This window comes from Heterodontus francisci, chromosome 6 (assembly GCF_036365525.1).
Source record: "Heterodontus francisci isolate sHetFra1 chromosome 6, sHetFra1.hap1, whole genome shotgun sequence".
Lineage (NCBI taxonomy): Eukaryota > Metazoa > Chordata > Chondrichthyes > Heterodontiformes > Heterodontidae > Heterodontus > Heterodontus francisci.
The window spans coordinates 1,773,542-1,793,070 of NC_090376.1; the positions used below are offsets into that span (position 1 = coordinate 1,773,542).

Genomic DNA, 19,529 nt, shown 5'->3' on the forward strand with positions numbered 1-19,529 from the left:
TACGAGTCCCCTCCTCTCCTGAAGGTGCTGACTCTCACTGGGGTACGGGTCCCCTCCTCTCCTGAAGGTGCTGACTCTCACAGGGCTACGAGTCCCCTCCTCTCCTGAAGGTGCTGACTCTCACAGGGCTACGAGTCCCCTCCTCTCCTGAAGCTGCTGACTCTCACTGGGGTACAGGTCCCCTCCTCTCCTGAAGGTGCTGACTCACACAGGGCTACGAGTCCCCTCCTCTCCTGAAGGTGCTGACTCTCACTGGGGTACGGGTTCCCTCCTCTCCTGAAGGTGCTGAGTCACACCGGGGTATGGGTCCCCTCCTCTCCTGAAGGTGCTGACTCTCACTGGGGTACGGGTCCCCTCCTCTCCTGAAGGTGCTGACTCTCACTGGGGTACGGGTCCCCTCCTCTCCTGAAGGTGCTGACTCTCACTGGGGTACGGGTCTCCTCCTCTCCTGAAGGTGCTGACTCTCACTGGGGTACGGGTCCCCTCCTCTCCTGAAGGTACTGACTCTCACTGGGGTACGGGTCCCCTCCTCTCCTGAAGGTGCTGACTGTCACTGGGGTACGGGTCCCCTCATCTCCTGAAGGTGCTGACTCTCACTGGGGTACGTGTCCCCTCCTCTCCTGAAGGTGCTGACTCTCACTGGGGTACAAGTCCCCTTTATCCTGAAGGTGCTGACTCTCACTGGGGTACGTGTCCCCTCCTCTCCTGAAGGTGCTGACTCTCACTGGGGTACAAGTCCCCTTTATCCTGAAGGTGCTGACTCTCACTGGGGTACGGGTCCCCTCCTCTCCTGAAGGTGCTGACTCTCACTGGGGTACGGGTCCCCTCCTCTCCTGAAGGTGCTGACTCTCACTGGGGTACGGGTCCCCTCCTCTCCTGAAGGTGCTGACTCTCACTGGGGTACAGGTCCCCTCCTCTCCTGAAGGTGCTGACTCTCACTGGGGTACGGGTCCCCTCCTCTCCTGAAGGTACTGACTCTCACTGGGGTACTGGTCCCCTCCTCTCCTGAAGGTGCTGACTGTCACTGGGGTACGGGTCCCCTCATCTCCTGAAGGTGCTGACTCTCACTGGGGTACGTGTCCCCTCCTCTCCTGAAGGTGCTGACTCTCACTGGGGTACAAGTCCCCTTTATCCTGAAGGTGCTGACTCTCACTGGGGTACGTGTCCCCTCCTCTCCTGAAGGTGCTGACTCTCACTGGGGTACAAGTCCCCTTTATCCTGAAGGTGCTGACTCTCACTGGGGTACAGGTCCCCTCCTCTCCTGAAGGTGCTGACTCTCACTGGTGTACGGGTCCCCTCCTCTCCTGAAGGTGCTGACTCTCACTGGGGTACAAGTTCCCTTTATCCTGAAGGTGCTGACTCTCACTGGGGTACGGGTCCCCTCCTCTCCTGAAGGTGCTGACTCTCACTGGGGTACGGGTCCGCTCCTCTCCTGAAGGTGCTGACTCTCACTGGGGTACAAGTCCCCTTTATCCTGAAGGTGCTGACTCTCACTGGGGTACGGGTCCCCTCCTTTCCTGAAGGTGCTGACTCTCACTGGGGTACGGGTCCCCTCCTCTCCTGAAGGTGCTGACTCTCTCTGGGGTACGGGTCCCCTCATCTCCTGAAGGTGCTGACTCTCACTGGGGTACGGATCCCCTCCTCTCCTGAAGGTGCTGACTCTCACTGGGGTACGGGTCTCCTCCTCTCCTGAAGGTGCTGACTCTCACTGGGGTACGGGTCCCCTCCTCTCCTGAAGGTGCTGACTCTCACTGGGGTACGGGTCCCCTCCTCTCCTGAAGGTGCTGACTCTCACTGGGGTACAGGTCCCCTCCTCTCCTGAAGGTGCTGACTCTCACTGGGGTACGGGTCCCCTCCTCTCCTGAAGGTACTGACTCTCACTGGGGTACGGGTCCCCTCCTCTCCTGAAGGTGCTGACTGTCACTGGGGTACGGGTCCCCTCATCTCCTGAAGGTGCTGACTCTCACTGGGGTACGAGTCCTCTCCTCTCCTGAAGGTGCTGACTGTCACTGGGGTACGGGTCCCCTCATCTCCTGAAGGTGCTGACTCTCACTGGGGTACGGGTCCCCTCCTCTCCTGAAGGTGCTGACTCTCACTGGGGTACAAGTCCCCTTTATCCTGAAGGTGCTGACTCTCACTGGGGTACGGGTCCCCTCCTCTCCTGAAGGTACTGACTCTCACTGGGGTACGGGTCCCCTCCTCTCCTGAAGGTGCTGACTGTCACTGGGGTACGGGTCCCCTCATCTCCTGAAGGTGCTGACTCTCACTGGGGTACGAGTCCTCTCCTCTCCTGAAGGTGCTGACTGTCACTGGGGAACGGGTCCCCTCATCTCCTGAAGGTGCTGACTCTCACTGGGTTACGTGTCCCCTCCTCTCCTGAAGGTGCTGACTCTCACTGGGGTACAAGTCCCCTTTATCCTGAAGGTGCTGACTCTCACTGGGGTACGGGTCCCCTCCTCTCCTGAAGGTGCTGACTCTCACTGGGGTACAAGTCCCCTTTCTCCTGAAGGTGCTGACTCTCACTGGGGTACAAGTCCCCTTTATCCTGAAGGTGCTGACTCTCACTGGGATACGGGTCCCCTCCTCTCCTGAAGGTGCTGACTCTCACTGGGGTACAAGTCCCCTTTATCCTGAAGGTGCTGACTCTCACTGGGGTACGGGTCCCCTCCTCTCCTGAAGGTGCTGACTCTCACTGGGGTACGGGTCCCCTCCTCTCCTGAAGGTGCTGACTCTCACTGGGGTACGGGTCCCCTCATCTCCTGAAGGTGCTGACTCTCACTGGGGTACGGGTCCCCTCCTCTCCTGAAGGTGCTGACTCTCACTGGGGTACGGGTCCCCTCCTCTCCTGAAGGTGCTGACTCTCACTGGGGTACGGGTCCCCTCCTCTCCTGAAGGTGCTGACTCTCACTGGGGTACGGGTCCCCTCCTCTCCTGAAGGTGCTGACTCTCACTGGGGTACAGGTCCCCTCCTCTCCTGAAGGTGCTGACTCTCACTGGGGTACGGGTCCCCTCCTCTCCTGAAGGTACTGACTCTCACTGGGGTACGGGTCCCCTCCTCTCCTGAAGGTGCTGACTGTCACTGGTGTACGGGTCCCCTCATCTCCTGAAGGTGCTGACTCTCACTGGGGTACGAGTCCTCTCCTCTCCTGAAGGTGCTGACTGTCACTGGGGTACGGGTCCCCTCATCTCCTGAAGGTGCTGACTCTCACTGGGGTACGTGTCCCCTCCTCTCCTGAAGGTGCTGACTCTCACTGGGGTACAAGTCCCCTTTATCCTGAAGGTGCTGACTCTCACTGGGGTACGGGTCCCCTCCTCTCCTGAAGGTGCTGACTCTCACTGGGGTACAAGTCCCCTTTATCCTGAAGGTGCTGACTCTCACTGGGGTACAAGTCCCCTTTATCCTGAAGGTGCTGACTCTCACTGGGGTACGGGTCCCCTCCTCTCCTGAAGGTGCTGACTCTCACTGGGGTACAAGTCCCCTTTATCCTGAAGGTGCTGACTCTCACTGGGGTACAAGTCCCCTTTATCCTGAAGGTGCTGACTCTCACTGGGGTACGGGTCCCCTCCTCTCCTGAAGGTGCTGACTCTCACTGGGGTACAAGTCCCCTTTATCCTGAAGGTGCTGACTCTCACTGGGGTACGGGTCCCCTCCTCTCCTGAAGGTGCTGACTCTCACTGGGGTACGGGTCCCCTCCTCTCCTGAAGGTGCTGACTCTCACTGGGGTACGGGTCCCCTCCTCTCCTGAAGGTGCTGACTCTCACTGGGGTACGGGTCCCCTCCTCTCCTGAAGGTACTGACTCTCACTGGGGTACTGGTCCCCTCCTCTCCTGAAGGTGCTGACTGTCACTGGGGTACGGGTCCCCTCATCTCCTGAAGGTGCTGACTCTCACTGGGGTACGAGTCCTCTCCTCTCCTGAAGGTGCTGACTGTCACTGGGGTACGGGTCCCCTCATCTCCTGAAGGTGCTGACTCTCACTGGGGTACGTGTCCCCTCCTCTCCTGAAGGTGCTGACTCTCACTGGGGTACAAGTCCCCTTTATCCTGAAGGTGCTGACTCTCACTGGGGTACGTGTCCCCTCCTCTCCTGAAGGTGCTGACTCTCACTGGGGTACAAGTCCCCTTTATCCTGAAGGTGCTGACTCTCACTGGGGTACAGGTCCCCTCCTCTCCTGAAGGTGCTGACTCTCACTGGGGTACGGGTCCCCTCCTCTCCTGAAGGTGCTGACTCTCACTGGGGTACAAGTCCCCTTTATCCTGAAGGTGCTGACTCTCACTGGGGTACGGGTCCCCTCCTCTCCTGAAGGTGCTGACTCTCACTGGGGTACGGGTCCCCTCCTCTCCTGAAGGTGCTGACTCTCACTGGGGTACAAGTCCCCTTTATCCTGAAGGTGCTGACTCTCACTGGGGTACGGGTCCCCTCCTCTCCTGAAGGTGCTGACTCTCACTGGGGTACGGGTCCCCTCCTCTCCTGAAGGTGCTGACTCTCACTGGGGTACGGGTCCCCTCATCTCCTGAAGGTGCTGACTCTCACTGGGGTACGGGTCCCCTCCTCTCCTGAAGGTGCTGACTCTCACTGGGGTACGGGTCTCCTCCTCTCCTGAAGGTGCTGACTCTCACTGGGGTACGGGTCCCCTCCTCTCCTGAAGGTGCTGACTCTCACTGGGGTACGGGTCCCCTCCTCTCCTGAAGGTGCTGACTCTCACTGGGGTACGGGTCCCCTCCTCTCCTGAAGGTACTGACTCTCACTGGGGTACGGGTCCCCTCCTCTCCTGAAGGTGCTGACTGTCACTGGGGTACGGGTCCCCTCATCTCCTGAAGGTGCTGACTCTCACTGGGGTACGAGTCCTCTCCTCTCCTAAAGGTGCTGACTGTCACTGGGGTACGGGTCCCCTCATCTCCTGAAGGTGCTGACTCTCACTGGGGTACGGGTCCCCTCCTCTCCTGAAGGTGCTGACTCTCACTGGGGTACAAGTCCCCTTTATCCTGAAGGTGCTGACTCTCACTGGGGTACGGGTCCCCTCCTCTCCTGAAAGTACTGACTCTCACTGGGGTACGGGTCCCCTCCTCTCCTGAAGGTGCTGACTGTCACTGGGGTACGGGTCCCCTCATCTCCTGAAGGTGCTGACTCTCACTGGGGTACGAGTCCTCTCCTCTCCTGAAGGTGCTGACTGTCACTGGGGTACGGGTCCTCTCATCTCCTGAAGGTGCTGACTCTCACTGGGGTACGTGTCCCCTCCTCTCCTGAAGGTGCTGACTCTCACTGGGGTACAAGTCCCCTTTATCCTGAAGGTGCTGACTCTCACTGGGGTACGGGTCCCCTCCTCTCCTGAAGGTGCTGACTCTCACTGGGGTACAAGTCCCCTTTATCCTGAAGGTGCTGACTCTCACTGGGGTACAAGTCCCCTTTATCCTGAAGGTGCTGACTCTCACTGGGGTACGGGTCCCCTCCTCTCCTGAAGGTGCTGACTCTCACTGGGGTACAAGTCCCCTTTATCCTGAAGGTGCTGACTCTCACTGGGGTACAAGTCCCCTTTATCCTGAAGGTGCTGACTCTCACTGGGATACGGGTCCCCTCCTCTCCTGAAGGTGCTGACTCTCACTGGGGTACAAGTCCCCTTTATCCTGAAGGTGCTGACTCTCACTGGGGTACGGGTCCCCTCCTCTCCTGAAGGTGCTGACTCTCACTGGGGTACGGGTCCCCTCCTCCCCTGAAGGTGCTGACTCTCACTGGGGTACGGGTCCCCTCATCTCCTGAAGGTGCTGACTCTCACTGGGGTACGGGTCCCCTCCTCTCCTGAAGGTGCTGACTCTCACTGGGGTACGGGTCCCCTCCTCTCCTGAAGGTGCTGACTCTCACTGGGGTACGGGTCCCCTCCTCTCCTGAAGGTGCTGACTCTCACTGGGGTACGGGTCCCCTCCTCTCCTGAAGGTGCTGACTCTCACTGGGGTACAGGTCCCCTCCTCTCCTGAAGGTGCTGACTCTCACTGGGGTACGGGTCCCCTCCTCACCTGAAGGTACTGACTCTCACTGGGGTACGGGTCCCCTCCTCTCCTGAAGGTGCTGACTGTCACTGGGGTACGGGTCCCCTCCTCTCCTGAAGGTGCTGACTCTCACTGGGGTACGAGTCCTCTCCTCTCCTGAAGGTGCTGACTGTCACTGGGGTACGGGTCCCCTCATCTCCTGAAGGTGCTGACTCTCACTGGGGTACGTGTCCCCTCCTCTCCTGAAGGTGCTGACTCTCACTGGGGTACAAGTCCCCTTTATCCTGAAGGTGCTGACTCTCACTGGGGTACGGGTCCCCTCCTCTCCTGAAGGTGCTGACTCTCACTGGGGTACAAGTCCGCTTTATCCTGAAGGTGCTGACTCTCACTGGGGTACAAGTCCCCTTTATCCTGAAGGTGCTGACTCTCGCTGGGGTACGGGTCCCCTCCTCTCCTGAAGGTGCTGACTCTCACTGGGGTACAAGTCCCCTTTATCCTGAAGGTGCTGACTCTCACTGGGGTACAAGTCCCCTTTATCCTGAAGGTGCTGACTCTCACTGGGGTACGGGTCCCCTCCTCTCCTGAAGGTGCTGACTCTCACTGGGGTACAAGTCCCCTTTATCCTGAAGGTGCTGACTCTCACTGGGGTACGGGTCCCCTCCTCTCCTGAAGGTGCTGACTCTCACTGGGGTACGGGTCCCCTCCTCTCCTGAAGGTGCTGACTCTCACTGGGGTCCGGGTCCCCTCCTCTCCTGAAGGTGCTGACTCTCACTGGGGTACGGGTCCCCTCCTCTCCTGAAGGTGCTGACTCTCACTGGGGTACAGGTCCCCTCCTCTCCTGAAGGTGCTGACTCTCACTGGGGTACAGGTCCCCTCGTCTCCTGAAGGTGCTGACTCTCACTGGGGTACGGGTCCCCTACTCTCCTGAAGGTGCTGACTCTCACTGGGGTACGGGTCCCCTCCTCTCCTGAAGGTACTGACTCTCACTGGGGTACGGGTCCCCTCCTCTCCTGAAGGTGCTGACTCTCACTGGGGTACGGGTCCCCTCCTCTCCTGAAGGTGCTGACTCTCACTGGGGTACGGGTCCCCTCCTCTCCTGAAGGTGCTGACTCTCACTGGGGTACAGGTCCCCTCATCTCCTGAAGGTGAGAGTCAGAGTGAAATTGGCTTCGGGTGAATCGGTGAAGTTTAACTGTAAAGAATTCAATGGGGAGAGTGAATCATGTGGTCAGTTTGCTGCCACTGGGAGCACTCACCCCCACTGCTGTGGGCTCATTACTGACCAGCCTCAACTCCAGGGTCATTGCACAAGGGTCAGGAACAGGAACCCAGGGGTCAGTAACAGGAACATAGGGGTCATCAGCCCAGGCTGATTGTTCTTCCCTCTGCTGCAATGATTGAGATTAATTAACACAGCAGCGACAGTGAATTAAACTCAGGACCTTGCTGATCACGGCCAGTGATATATGCAGAGATGGAGCTATCTGGCAGAGGCTGTACTGGACTGTACTGGGCTATTTGTATCTCCAGATACTGCAAAGGCTATGGGCCCTGGCAATATTCCAGCAATAGTACTGAAAACTTATGCTCCAGAACTAGCCGCGCCCCTAGCCAACCTATTCCAGTATAGCTACAACACTGGCATCTACCCAGCAATCTGGAAAATTGTCCAGGTATGTCCTGTCCACAAAAAGCAGGACAAATCCAACCCGGCCAATCACTGCCCTATCAGTCTGCTCTCAATCATCAGTTAAGTGATGGAAGGCTCACCAACAGTGCTATCAAGTGGCCCTTGCTTAGCAATAACCTGCTCAGTGACACTCTGTTTGGGTTCCGCCAGGGCCACTCAACTCCTGACCTCATCACAGCCTTGGTTCAAACATGGACAAAAGAGCTGAACTCCAGAGGTGAGGTGAGAGGGACTGCCCTTGACATCTAGGCAGCATTTGACCGAGTATGGCATCAAGGAACCCGAGCAAAACTGTAGTCAATGGGAATCAGTGGGAAAACCCTCTGCTGGCTGGAGTCATACCGAGCGCAAAGGAAGATGGCTGTGGTTTACTATTAGTCATTTGGTAGTACAGAACTTGAATATTGCTAAAAATAGAGACTTGTTGTCAAAGCTTTTCATCTTGCACTCATCAGAACAATATGCAAGAATAACCAATGTAAGGGAAAACAACAGCTTATACTGCATGAGAAGAGAGTGCTGATTGGTTGGCAAGTGATCTCTGATTGGTAGAGGTGTTGCCATGACGAATGCACCAGTTAACAGTGACTGAAAGTTAACTGCCAAGCTTTGTTTGAAATTTAAACCAGGCAGCTTGACTTTGATTGATCAAGGCATTGCTCTGAGGAATGAACCAGTGAATGGCTGTCACTTATTTTGTTCAGCTGAAACAGACGCTATGTTTGTACATGTTCTTTTTGTCTGCAAAGAACAGGGCCACACTGCGAGCCCTACTGACAATCTTAGCACACTGTAGATTATTTAGCAAATGTTGTTCAATCACGGAATCACATCTAATGTTGGACACTGTGTTTTGAGTTTTGCAAGTACGGACTGGTTGGGTACAGCCTGTACCTTGCCCGTTGTGAACAGCGGAAGGGACATGTTGTTTGATATGACCCGCCAGTCTTTGCGACGTATGGCCTATAAACCCAGCATCACACTGGCATTGAAATTCATCTATCACATTACTCATTTGTGTGATAGGCAGCACATCCTTTTGGGCTTGACTCCAGCATCCTGTTAGTGGCTACTGCATAGTAACAGCGTGAAACAGCTAGCTTCACCTTGCTCAAATTTTTGGGATACATTACCCTTCCAGGGTAATTTGAGGGAGAATGGGCACTTTTCAGTGCCGAAAATGATGGCCTTAGGCCCATTCATAAGTTTGCGAGAAATGATCTGATCAGCCATTGTCATGCAGGGTGTCTTTGATTCGCCCTATTTCAGCATCAAGCAACGAGGTTGCTGATAAAGCCAATCTTATTGCGTGTAATGTGGAACTGTAAGAATCCCAACGTGTATATTGACCAGTGAAGGTAGGTTTGCGGTAGACTGTGGTAGAGAACCCCGTCATTTTCGGCCCTGAAAAGTATCAAGTCTACCTCAAAGTACCCTGGAAGGGTAATGTATCCCAAAAATGTGAGCAACAAGTAAATCTAGCTGTTTCACACTGCCACTATGCAGTAGCAACACATGTGGTGTTCACCACTAACAGGATGCTGTCGTCAAGGCAAAAAGACGTCCTGTCTATCACACAAATGAGTAATGTGATATATGAATTTCAATGCCAGTGTGATGCTCGGTATAAAGGCCGTACGTCCCAAAGACTGGAGGATCGTATCAAACAACATGTCCCTTCCGCTGTTCACAATGGGCAAGGTACAGGCCGTACCCAACCAGCCCGTGCTTGCAAAACTTGTCCAACATTAGATGTGATTCCATGATTGGCTAACATTTGCTAAATAATCCTCAGTGTGCTAAAAATTATGCTGACAACCAATTTAAGATTCTCAGCAGGGCTCAGTGTGGTGCATTTGCGCATACTGGAAGCTACATATATTAATATACAGGGCCCTGTTCTTTGCAGACAGAAAGAACATGTACACGTACTGTGCCTGTTTCAGCTGAATAAAATAAATGACAGCCATTTGCTGGTACATTGCTCAGAGCAATGCCTTGACCAATCAGGGTCAAGCTGCCTGGTTTAAATTTCAAACAAAGCTTGGCAGTTAACTGTCAGTCACCGTAAACTGGTGCATTTTTCATGGCAACACCTCTACCAATCAGAGTTCACTTGCCAACCAATCAGCACTCTCTTCTCATGCAGTATAAGTTGTTGTTTTCCCTTACATTGGTTGTTCTTGCATATTGTCCTGATGAATGCAATACAAAAAGCTTCGACAACATGTCTCTATTTTCAGCAATTCTCATGGTTGTGGTTGTTGAAGGGCAATCATCTCAGTCCCACGACATCACTGCAGGAGTTCCTCAGGGTAGTGTCCTAGATTCAACCATCTTCAGCTGCTTCATCAATGACGTTCCCTCCATTATAAGGTCAGAAGTGGGGATGTTCACTGATGATTGCACAATGTTCGGCACCATTCACGACTCCATAGATACTGAAGCAGCCCATGTCCATATACTGCAAAACCAGGACAACATCCAGGCTTGGGTCAATAAGTGGCAAGTAACATTCACACCACAGAAGTGCCAGGCGTGACCTTCTCAAACAAGAGAGAATATAACCATCTCCCCTTGACATTCACTGGCATTACTGTTGCTGAATTGCCCACTATCAACATTCTGGGGGTCACCATTGACCAGAAACTGAATTGGACCAGCCACATATACACTGTGGCTACATTAGCAGGTCAGAGGCTGCGGATTCTGCAGCGAGTAACTCTCCTCCTGACTCCCCAAAGCCTGTCCACCATCTACAAGGCACAAGTCAGGAGTGTGGTGGAATACTCTGCACTTGCCTGGATGGGTGCAGCTCCAACAACACTCAAGAAGCTCGACACCATCCAGGACAAAGCAGCCCACTTGATTGGTACCCCATCCACCACCTTCAACATTCACTCCCTCCACCACCAACTCACAGTGGCAACAGTGTGTACCATCTACAAGATGCATTGCAGCAACTCATCAAGGCTCCTTCAACAGCACCTTCCAAACCCGCAACCTCTACCACCTAGAAGGACCCAGATGCATGGGAACACCACCACCTGCAAGTTCCCCTCCAAGCCACATACCATCCCGACTTGGAACTGTATCACCGTTCCTAAACTGTCACTGGGTCAAAATCCTGGAAATCCCTTCCTAACATCACTGCGGGTGTGCCTACAACACATGGACTGCAGCAGTTCAAAAGGCCGTTCAAAAGCAGTTCACCTTCTCAGGGGCAATTAGGGATGGGCAATAAATGCTGGCCTAGCCAGTGACACCCCCCAACTATCCTCATCATTCATCAGTAACAGCTCCAGCCCACACTCCCTTGCTCCCACACTCACACTCCATCTAACCCATCTCACTATTTCTAATCACCTACAGGGTATTTCTCTGACTGGGTGTCACTCTGGGCGAGTGTCACTCTGGGTGTCACTGTGAGAGGGTGTCATTGTCAGAGGGTGTCACTCTTGTCACAGAACTGTTTTTTTTTCTCTGTTTAAAACAGTGTGCCTTTAAGACTCTGTTTAAAACAGAAAGAAGGTCACATAGTGCACTGCAACTTTTAACTGTGGATAAAGACTGCGGTGACTGCAACAACTACCATGGAATCTCCCTGCTCAGCATAGTGGGGAAAGTCTTTGCTCAAGTCGCTATGAACAGGCTCCAGAAGCTGGCCGAGCGCGTCTACCCTGAGGCACAGTGTGGCTTTCGTGCAGAGAGATCGACCGTTGACATGCTGTTCTCCCTTCGTCAGATACAGGAGAAATGCCGTGAACAACAGATGCCCCTCTACATTGCTTTCATTGATCTCACCAAAGCCTTTGACCTCGTCAGCAGACGTGGTCTCTTCAAACTACTAGAAAAGATCGGATGCCCACCAAAGCTACTAAGTATCATCACCTCATTCCATGACAATATGAAAGGCACAATTCAACATGGCGGCTCCTCATCAGACCCCTTTCCTATCCTGAGTGGTGTGAAACAGGGCTGTGTTCTCACACCCACACTTTTTGGGATTTTCTTCTCCCTGCTGCTTTCACATGCGTTCAAGTCCTCTGAAGAAGGAATTTTCCTCCACACAAGATCAGGGGGCAGGTTGTTCAAACTTGCCCGTCTAAGAGCGAAGTCCAAAGTACGGAAAGTCCTCATCAGGGAACTCCTCTTTGCTGACGATGCTGCTTTAACATCTCACACTGAAGAGTGCCTGCAGAGTCTCATCGACAGGTTTGCGGCTGCCTGCAATGAATTTGGCCTAACCATCAGCCTCAAGAAAACGAACATCATGGGGCAGGACGTCAGAAATGCTCCATCCATCAATATTGGCGACCACGCTCTGGAAGTGGTTCAAGAGTTCACCTACCTAGGCTCAACTATCACCAGTAACCTGCCTCTCGATGCAGAAATCAACAAGCGCATGGGTAAGGCTTCCACTGCTATGTCCAGACTGGCCAAGAGAGTGTGGGAAAATGGCGCACTGACACGGAACACAAAAGTCTGAGTGTATCAGGCCTGTGTCCTCAGTACCTTGCTCTATGGCAGCGAGGCCTGGACAACATATGTCAGTCAAGAGCGACGTCTCAATTCATTCCATCTTCGCTGCCTCCGGAGAATACTTGGCATCAGGTGGCAGGACCGTATCTCCAACACAGAAGTCCTCGAGGCGGCCAACATCCCCAGCTTGTATACACTACTGAGTCAGCGGCGCTTGAGATGGCTTGGCCATGTGAGCCGCATGGAAGATGGCAGGATCCCCAAACCCTCATTGTACAGCGAGCTCGCCACTGGTATCAGACCCACCGGCCGTCCATGTCTCCGCTATAAAGACGTCTGCAAACGCGACATGAAATCCTGTGACATTGATCACAAGTCGTGGGAGTCAGTTGCCAGCGTTTGCCAGAGTTGGCGGGCAGCCATAAAGACAGGGCTAAAATGTGGCGAGTCGAAGAGACTTAGTAGTTGGCAGGAAAAAAGACAGAGGCGCAAGGGGAGAGCCAACTGTGTAACAGCCCCGACAAACAAATGTCTCTGCAGCACCTGTGGAAGAGCCTGTCACTCCAGAATTGGCCTTTATAGCCACTCCAGGCGCTGCTTCACAAACCACTGACCACCTCCAGGCGCTTACCCATTGTCTCTCGAGATAAGGTGGCCCAAAACAAGAAGAAAGACTGGCTTCAACCGGTTTGAACTAGAGTCCAGCGAAGCATGCTCTGAAGGACAAAGCTGTCTATTTCTCTTTGTCGAAAAACTACATTGAGTTCCAGGCTGTGTTATTGCCGAAGTAGAGGAAAGTTAAATTCTAGATTAATGAGTAGAACTTCCATCTTTGGATGACTCCCAGTGCCACACAGGGAGAGAAAGATTAGGTTTATTTCTTTCTGGTTTAGAGAAACAGTCCTGAACTTTTGGATCATCGGTAGGCTCAGGAGAAGGTGGAGCTGGAGCTCCTGGTGTAGCTGGCTCCGAACGATGGCAGCGACAGCCTGCGGAGATCCAACAGTGAGCCTATGATCAACGGCTTGAGTGACAACACTCAGGTTTTTCAGCCAGATGCCCTGCGTAATCGGAGGAACAGCACCACTGTTATGAACCACCACGGTCAGGGGATCAGCATCAAGGGAGGCAGGGAAATCAAGTTGCCAATCCTGATCTCAAAGATCTTCAAAGGTCTGGCAGCCAACAAGACCGAGGCTCGATATGTGGGGGACGCCATCGTAACACTCTAGATCCCCCGCTCCCTTGCACCTCCTCCCTCCCGCACCCCCTTCCCCTGCACCCGCTGCCCTACCCCCCTGCAGCCCCCCTCGCTCCCCCTTCCCTCGCACCCACTTCCCTCCATCCCCTCCCCCTCGCACCCCCTCCACCCCCCCCCCCCCCCCCCGCACCCCCTTCTCCCCAATCTCCTACCACCGGCATCCACCTATCCCTGAGCAGGGGCCCTAATAACAGGGCGCAGGGGCAGCGCAGGGGCGGCACTGTGGTGCAGTGGTTAGCACCGCAGCCTCACAGCTCCAGCGACCCAGGTTCAATTCTGGGTACTGCCTGTGTGGAGTTTGCAAGTTCTCCCTGTGTCTGTGTGGGTTTCCTCCGGGTGCTCCGGTTTCCTCCCACATGCCAAAGACTTGCAGGTTGATAGTTAAATTGGCCATTATAAATTGCCCCTAGTATAGGTAGGTGTTAGGGAAATATAGGGACAGGTGGGGATGTGGTAGGAATATGGAATTAGTGTAGGATTAGTATAAATGGGTGGTTGATGGTCGGCACAGACTCGGTGGGCCGAAGGGCCTGTTTCAGTGCTGTATCTCTAAATAAATAAAAAAATTAATAAACCCCACTGCCTTGTGGGCATCTCGGGAGAAACCAAGGCTAAGGGAGTAAACCCTAACATAAAATACAGAGCGGAACCCCGAAGGCGGTCATGTGTTACCTTTGGCATGTTTCCGGCAGTTCCTGCAGGCATACCGGTGCCAAACGTCGTGCTCTGCACTCCTTTGGACCCCACCAGGAAGGCCGAGAGGGGGGTTTTGATGCTTGGGCAACTCACAACCTCCATACATCCGCCCAGGCATGCGCCATGGAGAGGTCACTCCATAGTCGCCTCACAGCGGCGAAAACAACACGGAAGGCAGCAGTTATGGGTTATAAGTCCAGCTCAATTAGCGTAGAGATTGGGGGCTATGGGCTGCCTTTCAGTGGGAGAGGTAATCGCATCTCACTGGACAGTTGCCGCCCGCCTCAAACCGGGCAGCCCCCGGTCAGTAAGGTTCTGTCCTACCACAGTTCACCTGCTTCAATGGGTGCTTGGAGCTCAGGGTCATTGCCCGACAAGTGGACTGTAACACCGCACTAAACAGCATGACCAAAAAAGGAAAGAAGGTACTAGCCCTTCGTTTTGCAAGCTGGAATGTCAGAACTATGTGTCCTGGCCTGTCAGAAGACCTTACACAAATCAACGATTCTCAGAAGACCGCCATCATCAACAACGAGCTCAGTAAACTCAATGTGGACATTGCAGCACTTCAGGAGACACGCCTCCCTGCCAGTGGATCTCTAACAGAGCAAGACTACACCTCCTTCTGGCAGGGTGGGAATCCTGAAGAACCAAGACAGCATGGAGTGGGCTTCGCCATCAGAAACTCCTTGCTCAGTATGATATAGCCACCTTCAAATGGCTTGGAACACATACTGTCCATCTGACTGCTCACTGCCTCTGGTCCAGTACACCTACTCAGCATCTATGCTCCAACACTCTGTTCCCCACATGAAGCTAAAGACCAGTTCTACGAGGAACTCCATAATATCATTAGTAGCATCCCCAATACCGAACATTTGTTCCTGCTGGGGGACTTTAACGCCAGGGTTGGGGCCGACCATGACTCATGGCCCTCCTGCCTTGGGCGCTGTGGCATTGGAAGGATGAATGAAAATAGTCAGAGACTGCTTGAGTTGTGTACCTATCACAACCTCTGCATCACCAACTCGTTCTTTCATACTAAATCCTGTCGCCAGGTTTCATGGAGGCACCCAAGATCATGTCGTTGGCACCAGCTGGACCACATCGTCACAAGGCGAGCCTCTTCAAACAGCATTCAAATCACACGCAGCATCCACAGTGCGGACTGCGACACCGACCACTCCCTGGTGTGCAGCAAGGTTAGCCTCAAACCAAAGAAGCTACATCACTCCAAGCAGAAGGGCCGCCCGCGCGTCAACACGAGCAGAATTTCTCACCCACAGCTGTTACATAAGTTTCTAAATTCACTTGAAAAAGCCCTTCAAAACACTCGTACAGCAGATGCAGAGGCCAAGTGGGCCCACATCAGAGATGCTATCTATGACTCAACTATGACCACCTATGGCAAACGTGTGAAGCAGAATGCAGATTGGTTTCAACCTCACTTTGAAGAGCTGGAACCTGTCATAGCCGCTAAGCTTGTTGAAATACAAGAAAGCCCCCAGCGAGTTAACATCTGAAGCACTTAAAGTAGCCAGAAGCACTGCACAAAGAACAGCCAGGTGCTGCGCAAATGACTACTACCGGAAACATCAGAGGAATGTATGATGTTATTAAGAGAGCTTTTGGGCCAACCATCAGGAAGATCGTCCCCCTCAAGTCTAAATCAGGGGACACAATCACTGACCAACACAAGCAAATGGGTGGAGCACTATCTAGAACTGTACTCAAGGGAAAATGTTGTCACTGACACCGCCCTCAATGCAGCCCAGTCTCTGCCTGTCATGGATGAGCTGGATGAACAGCCAACAAAATCGGAACTCAGTGATGCCATTGATTCTCTCACCAGCGGAAAAGCCCCAGGAATGGACGGCATTTCCCCTGAAATAATCAAGAGTGCCAAGCCTGCTATACTCTCAGCACTCTACGAACTGCTTTGCCTGTGCTGGGATGAGGGAGCAGTACCACAGGACATGCACGATGCCAATATCATCACCCTCTATAAGAACAAGGGTGACCGCGGTGACTGCAACAACTACCGTGGAATCTCCCTGCTCAGCATAGTGGGGAAAGTCTTTGCTCGAGTCGCTTTAAACAGGCTCCAGAAGCTGGATGAGTGTGTCTACCCTGAGGCACAGTGTGGCTTTCAAGCAGAGAGATCCACCATTGACATGCTGTTCTCCCTTCGCCAGCTAAAGGAGAAATGCTGAGAACAACAGATGCCCCTCTACGTTGCTTTCATTGATCTCACCAAAGCCTTTGACCTCGTCAGCAGACGTGGTCTCTTCAGACTACTAGCAAAGATCAGATGTCCACCAAAGCTACTAAGTATCATCACCTCATTCCATGACAATATGAAAGGCACAATTCAGCATAGCGGTGCTTCATCAGACCCCTTTCCTATCCTGAGTGGTGTGAAACAGGGCTGTGTTCTCGCACCTACACTGTTTGGGATCATCTTCTCACTTCTGCTCTCACATAGGTTCAAGTCTTCAGAAGAGGAATTTTCCTCCACACAAGATCAGGTGGCAGGTTGTTCAACCTTGCCCGTCTAAGAGCGAAGACCAAAGTACGGAACGGCTTCATCAGGGAACTCCTCTTTGCTAACGATGCTGCATTAACATCCCACACTGAAGAGTGTCTGCAGGGACTCAGCGACAGGATTGCGGCTGCCTGCCTGGGAGTCAGTTGCCAGTGATCGCCAGAGCTGGCGGACAGCCGTAAAGGCGGGGCTAAAGTGTGGCGAGTCGAAGAGACTTAGCAGTTGGCAGGAAAAAAGACAGAAGCGCAAGGGGAGAGCCAACTGCGAAACAGCCCTAACAACCAATTTTATCTGCGGCGCCTGTGGAAGAGCCTGTCACTCTAGAATTGGACTTTATAGCCACGACAGGCGCTGCTTCACAAACCATTGTCTCTCAAGACAAGGAGGCCAAAGAAGAAGAGAGGAAAAAAAACCCTGAGAAAGGAACATTTGTCTTCAAGAGGGACTCTCTATTGTTTATTTGTGTTTACTGGAATTCTCAGTAAAATTTCTACTGAAAAACTACCAATTTTAGAGGCCAAATAGACCTGTGGCTATAGTCCTTGTTAAAAGAACTGTGTGACACCTGCTGCAACCGAAGTGCTTCAATTGCCTATCCGTTATAGACTGTCAAATTCGCCTGGAGACTTCAAGTGGCATCTGATTGATTTAATCTGGGACACTTCACCAACCAAAAACGTAACTTACCAGGACTTACAACCCAGCTACTTATTTTATTCCTAAGAAATACTGTTTTTAAAAACTCGTTAACTATTGTTAGTTTTTGAATGTATGTGTGTGTGTATGGGGAAGCTTCGGTTAAATAAGAAGTTATAAAGTTTTTAAACATAGATTTATCTTAATAGTGTTAAGATTTAGTTTATTAATAAATAGTTAATTTGTTGTTGTCTGAAGATACCTGGTTTGGTCTGTTTTATTCTGGGGGTTACTGAAGTGTTTAATTGGCAAATTTTCAGTAGGTGGGAAAAGTTTAATAATATGCTGCGACCTGTGGAGCATTGGGATTGAATTGACAGAGCATTACTCCCGCCTCGGTCGTAACACTCTGGCCAGGTGTCACTCTGAGTGGCTGTTACTCTGAGCGGGTGTCGCTCTGAGCGGGTGTCGCTCTGAGCGGGTGTCACTCTGAGCGGGTGTCACTGACCAGGTGTCACTCTGAGTGGTTGTTACTCTGAGTGGCTGTTACTCTGAGTGGCTGTTACTCTGAGTGGCTGTTACTCTGAGCGGGTGTCGCTCTGAGCGGGTGTCGCTCTGAGCGGGTGTCACTGACCAGGTGTCACTCTGAGTGGTTGTTACTTTGACAGGGTGTCACTCTCACCTGGTGTCACCCTCACCAGGTGTCACTCTGACCGGGTGTCATTCTGAACACATGTTACTTGCTCCTGCTATCTGCAATGAAATATTGTGGATTTGTTGATTGCTCCGATAATGCACCCCATGGTTGAATAGACCATCAACGCTTGCTGTCCAGCCTCATACTCACTCAGTGCCTCAGAGTGAGAATAGTCTGACTACGAAACCTGGCACGGAACTGGAAATGTGGGCAGGGAAATAGCTGAGGTTGCATTTGAGATTCAGTTTGAGGTTGAATTGCATTCTGGTTACAGAGATGGGCGAGACCTGGAATCCCGAGTGGGAGATGGCCTTATCTGACCTTCTGGCTTATGACCTTCCCAGCTACAGTAACTTTATTGCACAGGTAAGCGATTCTCACCTGTAAGATTCCCATCGCAGTCAATCAGGCTCAGTGTGCAGGTGCTACCTCAGGATTAACACTGCCAGGGGAGCAGAGAGTAGGGGAGTGAGCAAAGCAAAGGGAAGGAGAGACAGTTGGAGCAGAGGGCAAGAGTGGGGGGGGGGGGGGGGGAGTAGAGGGAAGGGGAAGAGAGAGGAGGTGAGGGGAGCAGCGTGGATAAGTGGGCCTGCATTGGCCTTGGAGGGAGGGCAGTGTGGATTTACCAGAATGATACCAGACTCAAAGGGTTAAATTACATGGCGAGGTTACACAGAGTAGGCTTGTATTCCCTGGAGTTTAGATTTTTAAGGGGTGATTTAATTGAAGTTTTCAAGATATTAAGGAGAACAGATAGGGTAGATAGAGAGAAACTATTTCGCTGGTGGGGAGTCTAGGACTGGGGCAGAGTCTAAAAATTAGAGCCAGACCTTGAGGAGTAAAATTAGGAAACACTTCTACAGACAAAGGGTGGAAGAAGTTTGGAATTCTGTTCTGCAAATGGCAATTGATATTGGATCAATGGTTAATTTTAAATCTGAAATTGATAGATTTTGTTACCAAAAGGTATTAAGGGATATGGGGCAAAGGCGGGTATATGGAGTTAGGTCACAGATCAGCCATGATCTCATTGAATGGTGGGACAGGCTCAAGGGGCTGAATGGCCTTCTCCTGTTCTATGGGAGCAGGGGGGAATGAAAATAGACAGAGGAGGGGAAGGGGAAAGGAAAGGGGAGGGGGGGGAGAGAAAAAGGGAGGGAAGGAGAGAGTGAGGAAAGGGGAGGGGAGGAGAGAGTGAGGAGGGGGAGAGGAAAAGGGAGGGTAGGAGAGAGTGAGGAGGGGAGAGGAAAGGGGAGGGGAGGATAGAGTGAGGAGGGGGAGAGGAAAAGGGAGGGGAGGAGAGAGTGAGAAGGGGGAGAGGAAAGGGGAGGGGAGAGGTGGACGAGAGGAAAGTGGAGGGGAGAGGAAAGGGGAGGGGAGGGGAGTGGAGGGGAGAGGTGGGGTGAGGAAAGTGAAGGGCAGCAGAGGCTTTGACAATAACAATAAACAGCAAATGCTGGAAATACACAGCAGAGCAGGCAGCATCTGTCACTGCCTCTCCTCTGCTTCCTCCTCTTCCTGTTCCTCCTTTTGCTGAAT

At 52.8% G+C, this 19,529-nt stretch overlaps 2 protein-coding genes across 2 annotated transcripts in view; both read left to right on the forward strand.

Moving 5' to 3' along the window:
• The window catches only part of LOC137371058 (dynein heavy chain domain-containing protein 1), a 373,825-nt gene that overhangs the window by 196,932 nt on the left and 157,364 nt on the right, over positions 1 to 19,529 (forward strand). The gene's annotated exons all lie outside the window — the stretch shown is intronic.
• LOC137371070 (uncharacterized) overlaps positions 1 to 19,529 on the forward strand; it is a 75,120-nt gene that overhangs the window by 54,267 nt on the left and 1,324 nt on the right. The window contains exon 2 of the mRNA XM_068032968.1: positions 18,265 to 18,356. Coding sequence (XP_067889069.1) covers positions 18,265 to 18,356 — 92 coding nt within the window. The remainder of the gene's footprint in view (positions 1 to 18,264; positions 18,357 to 19,529) is intronic.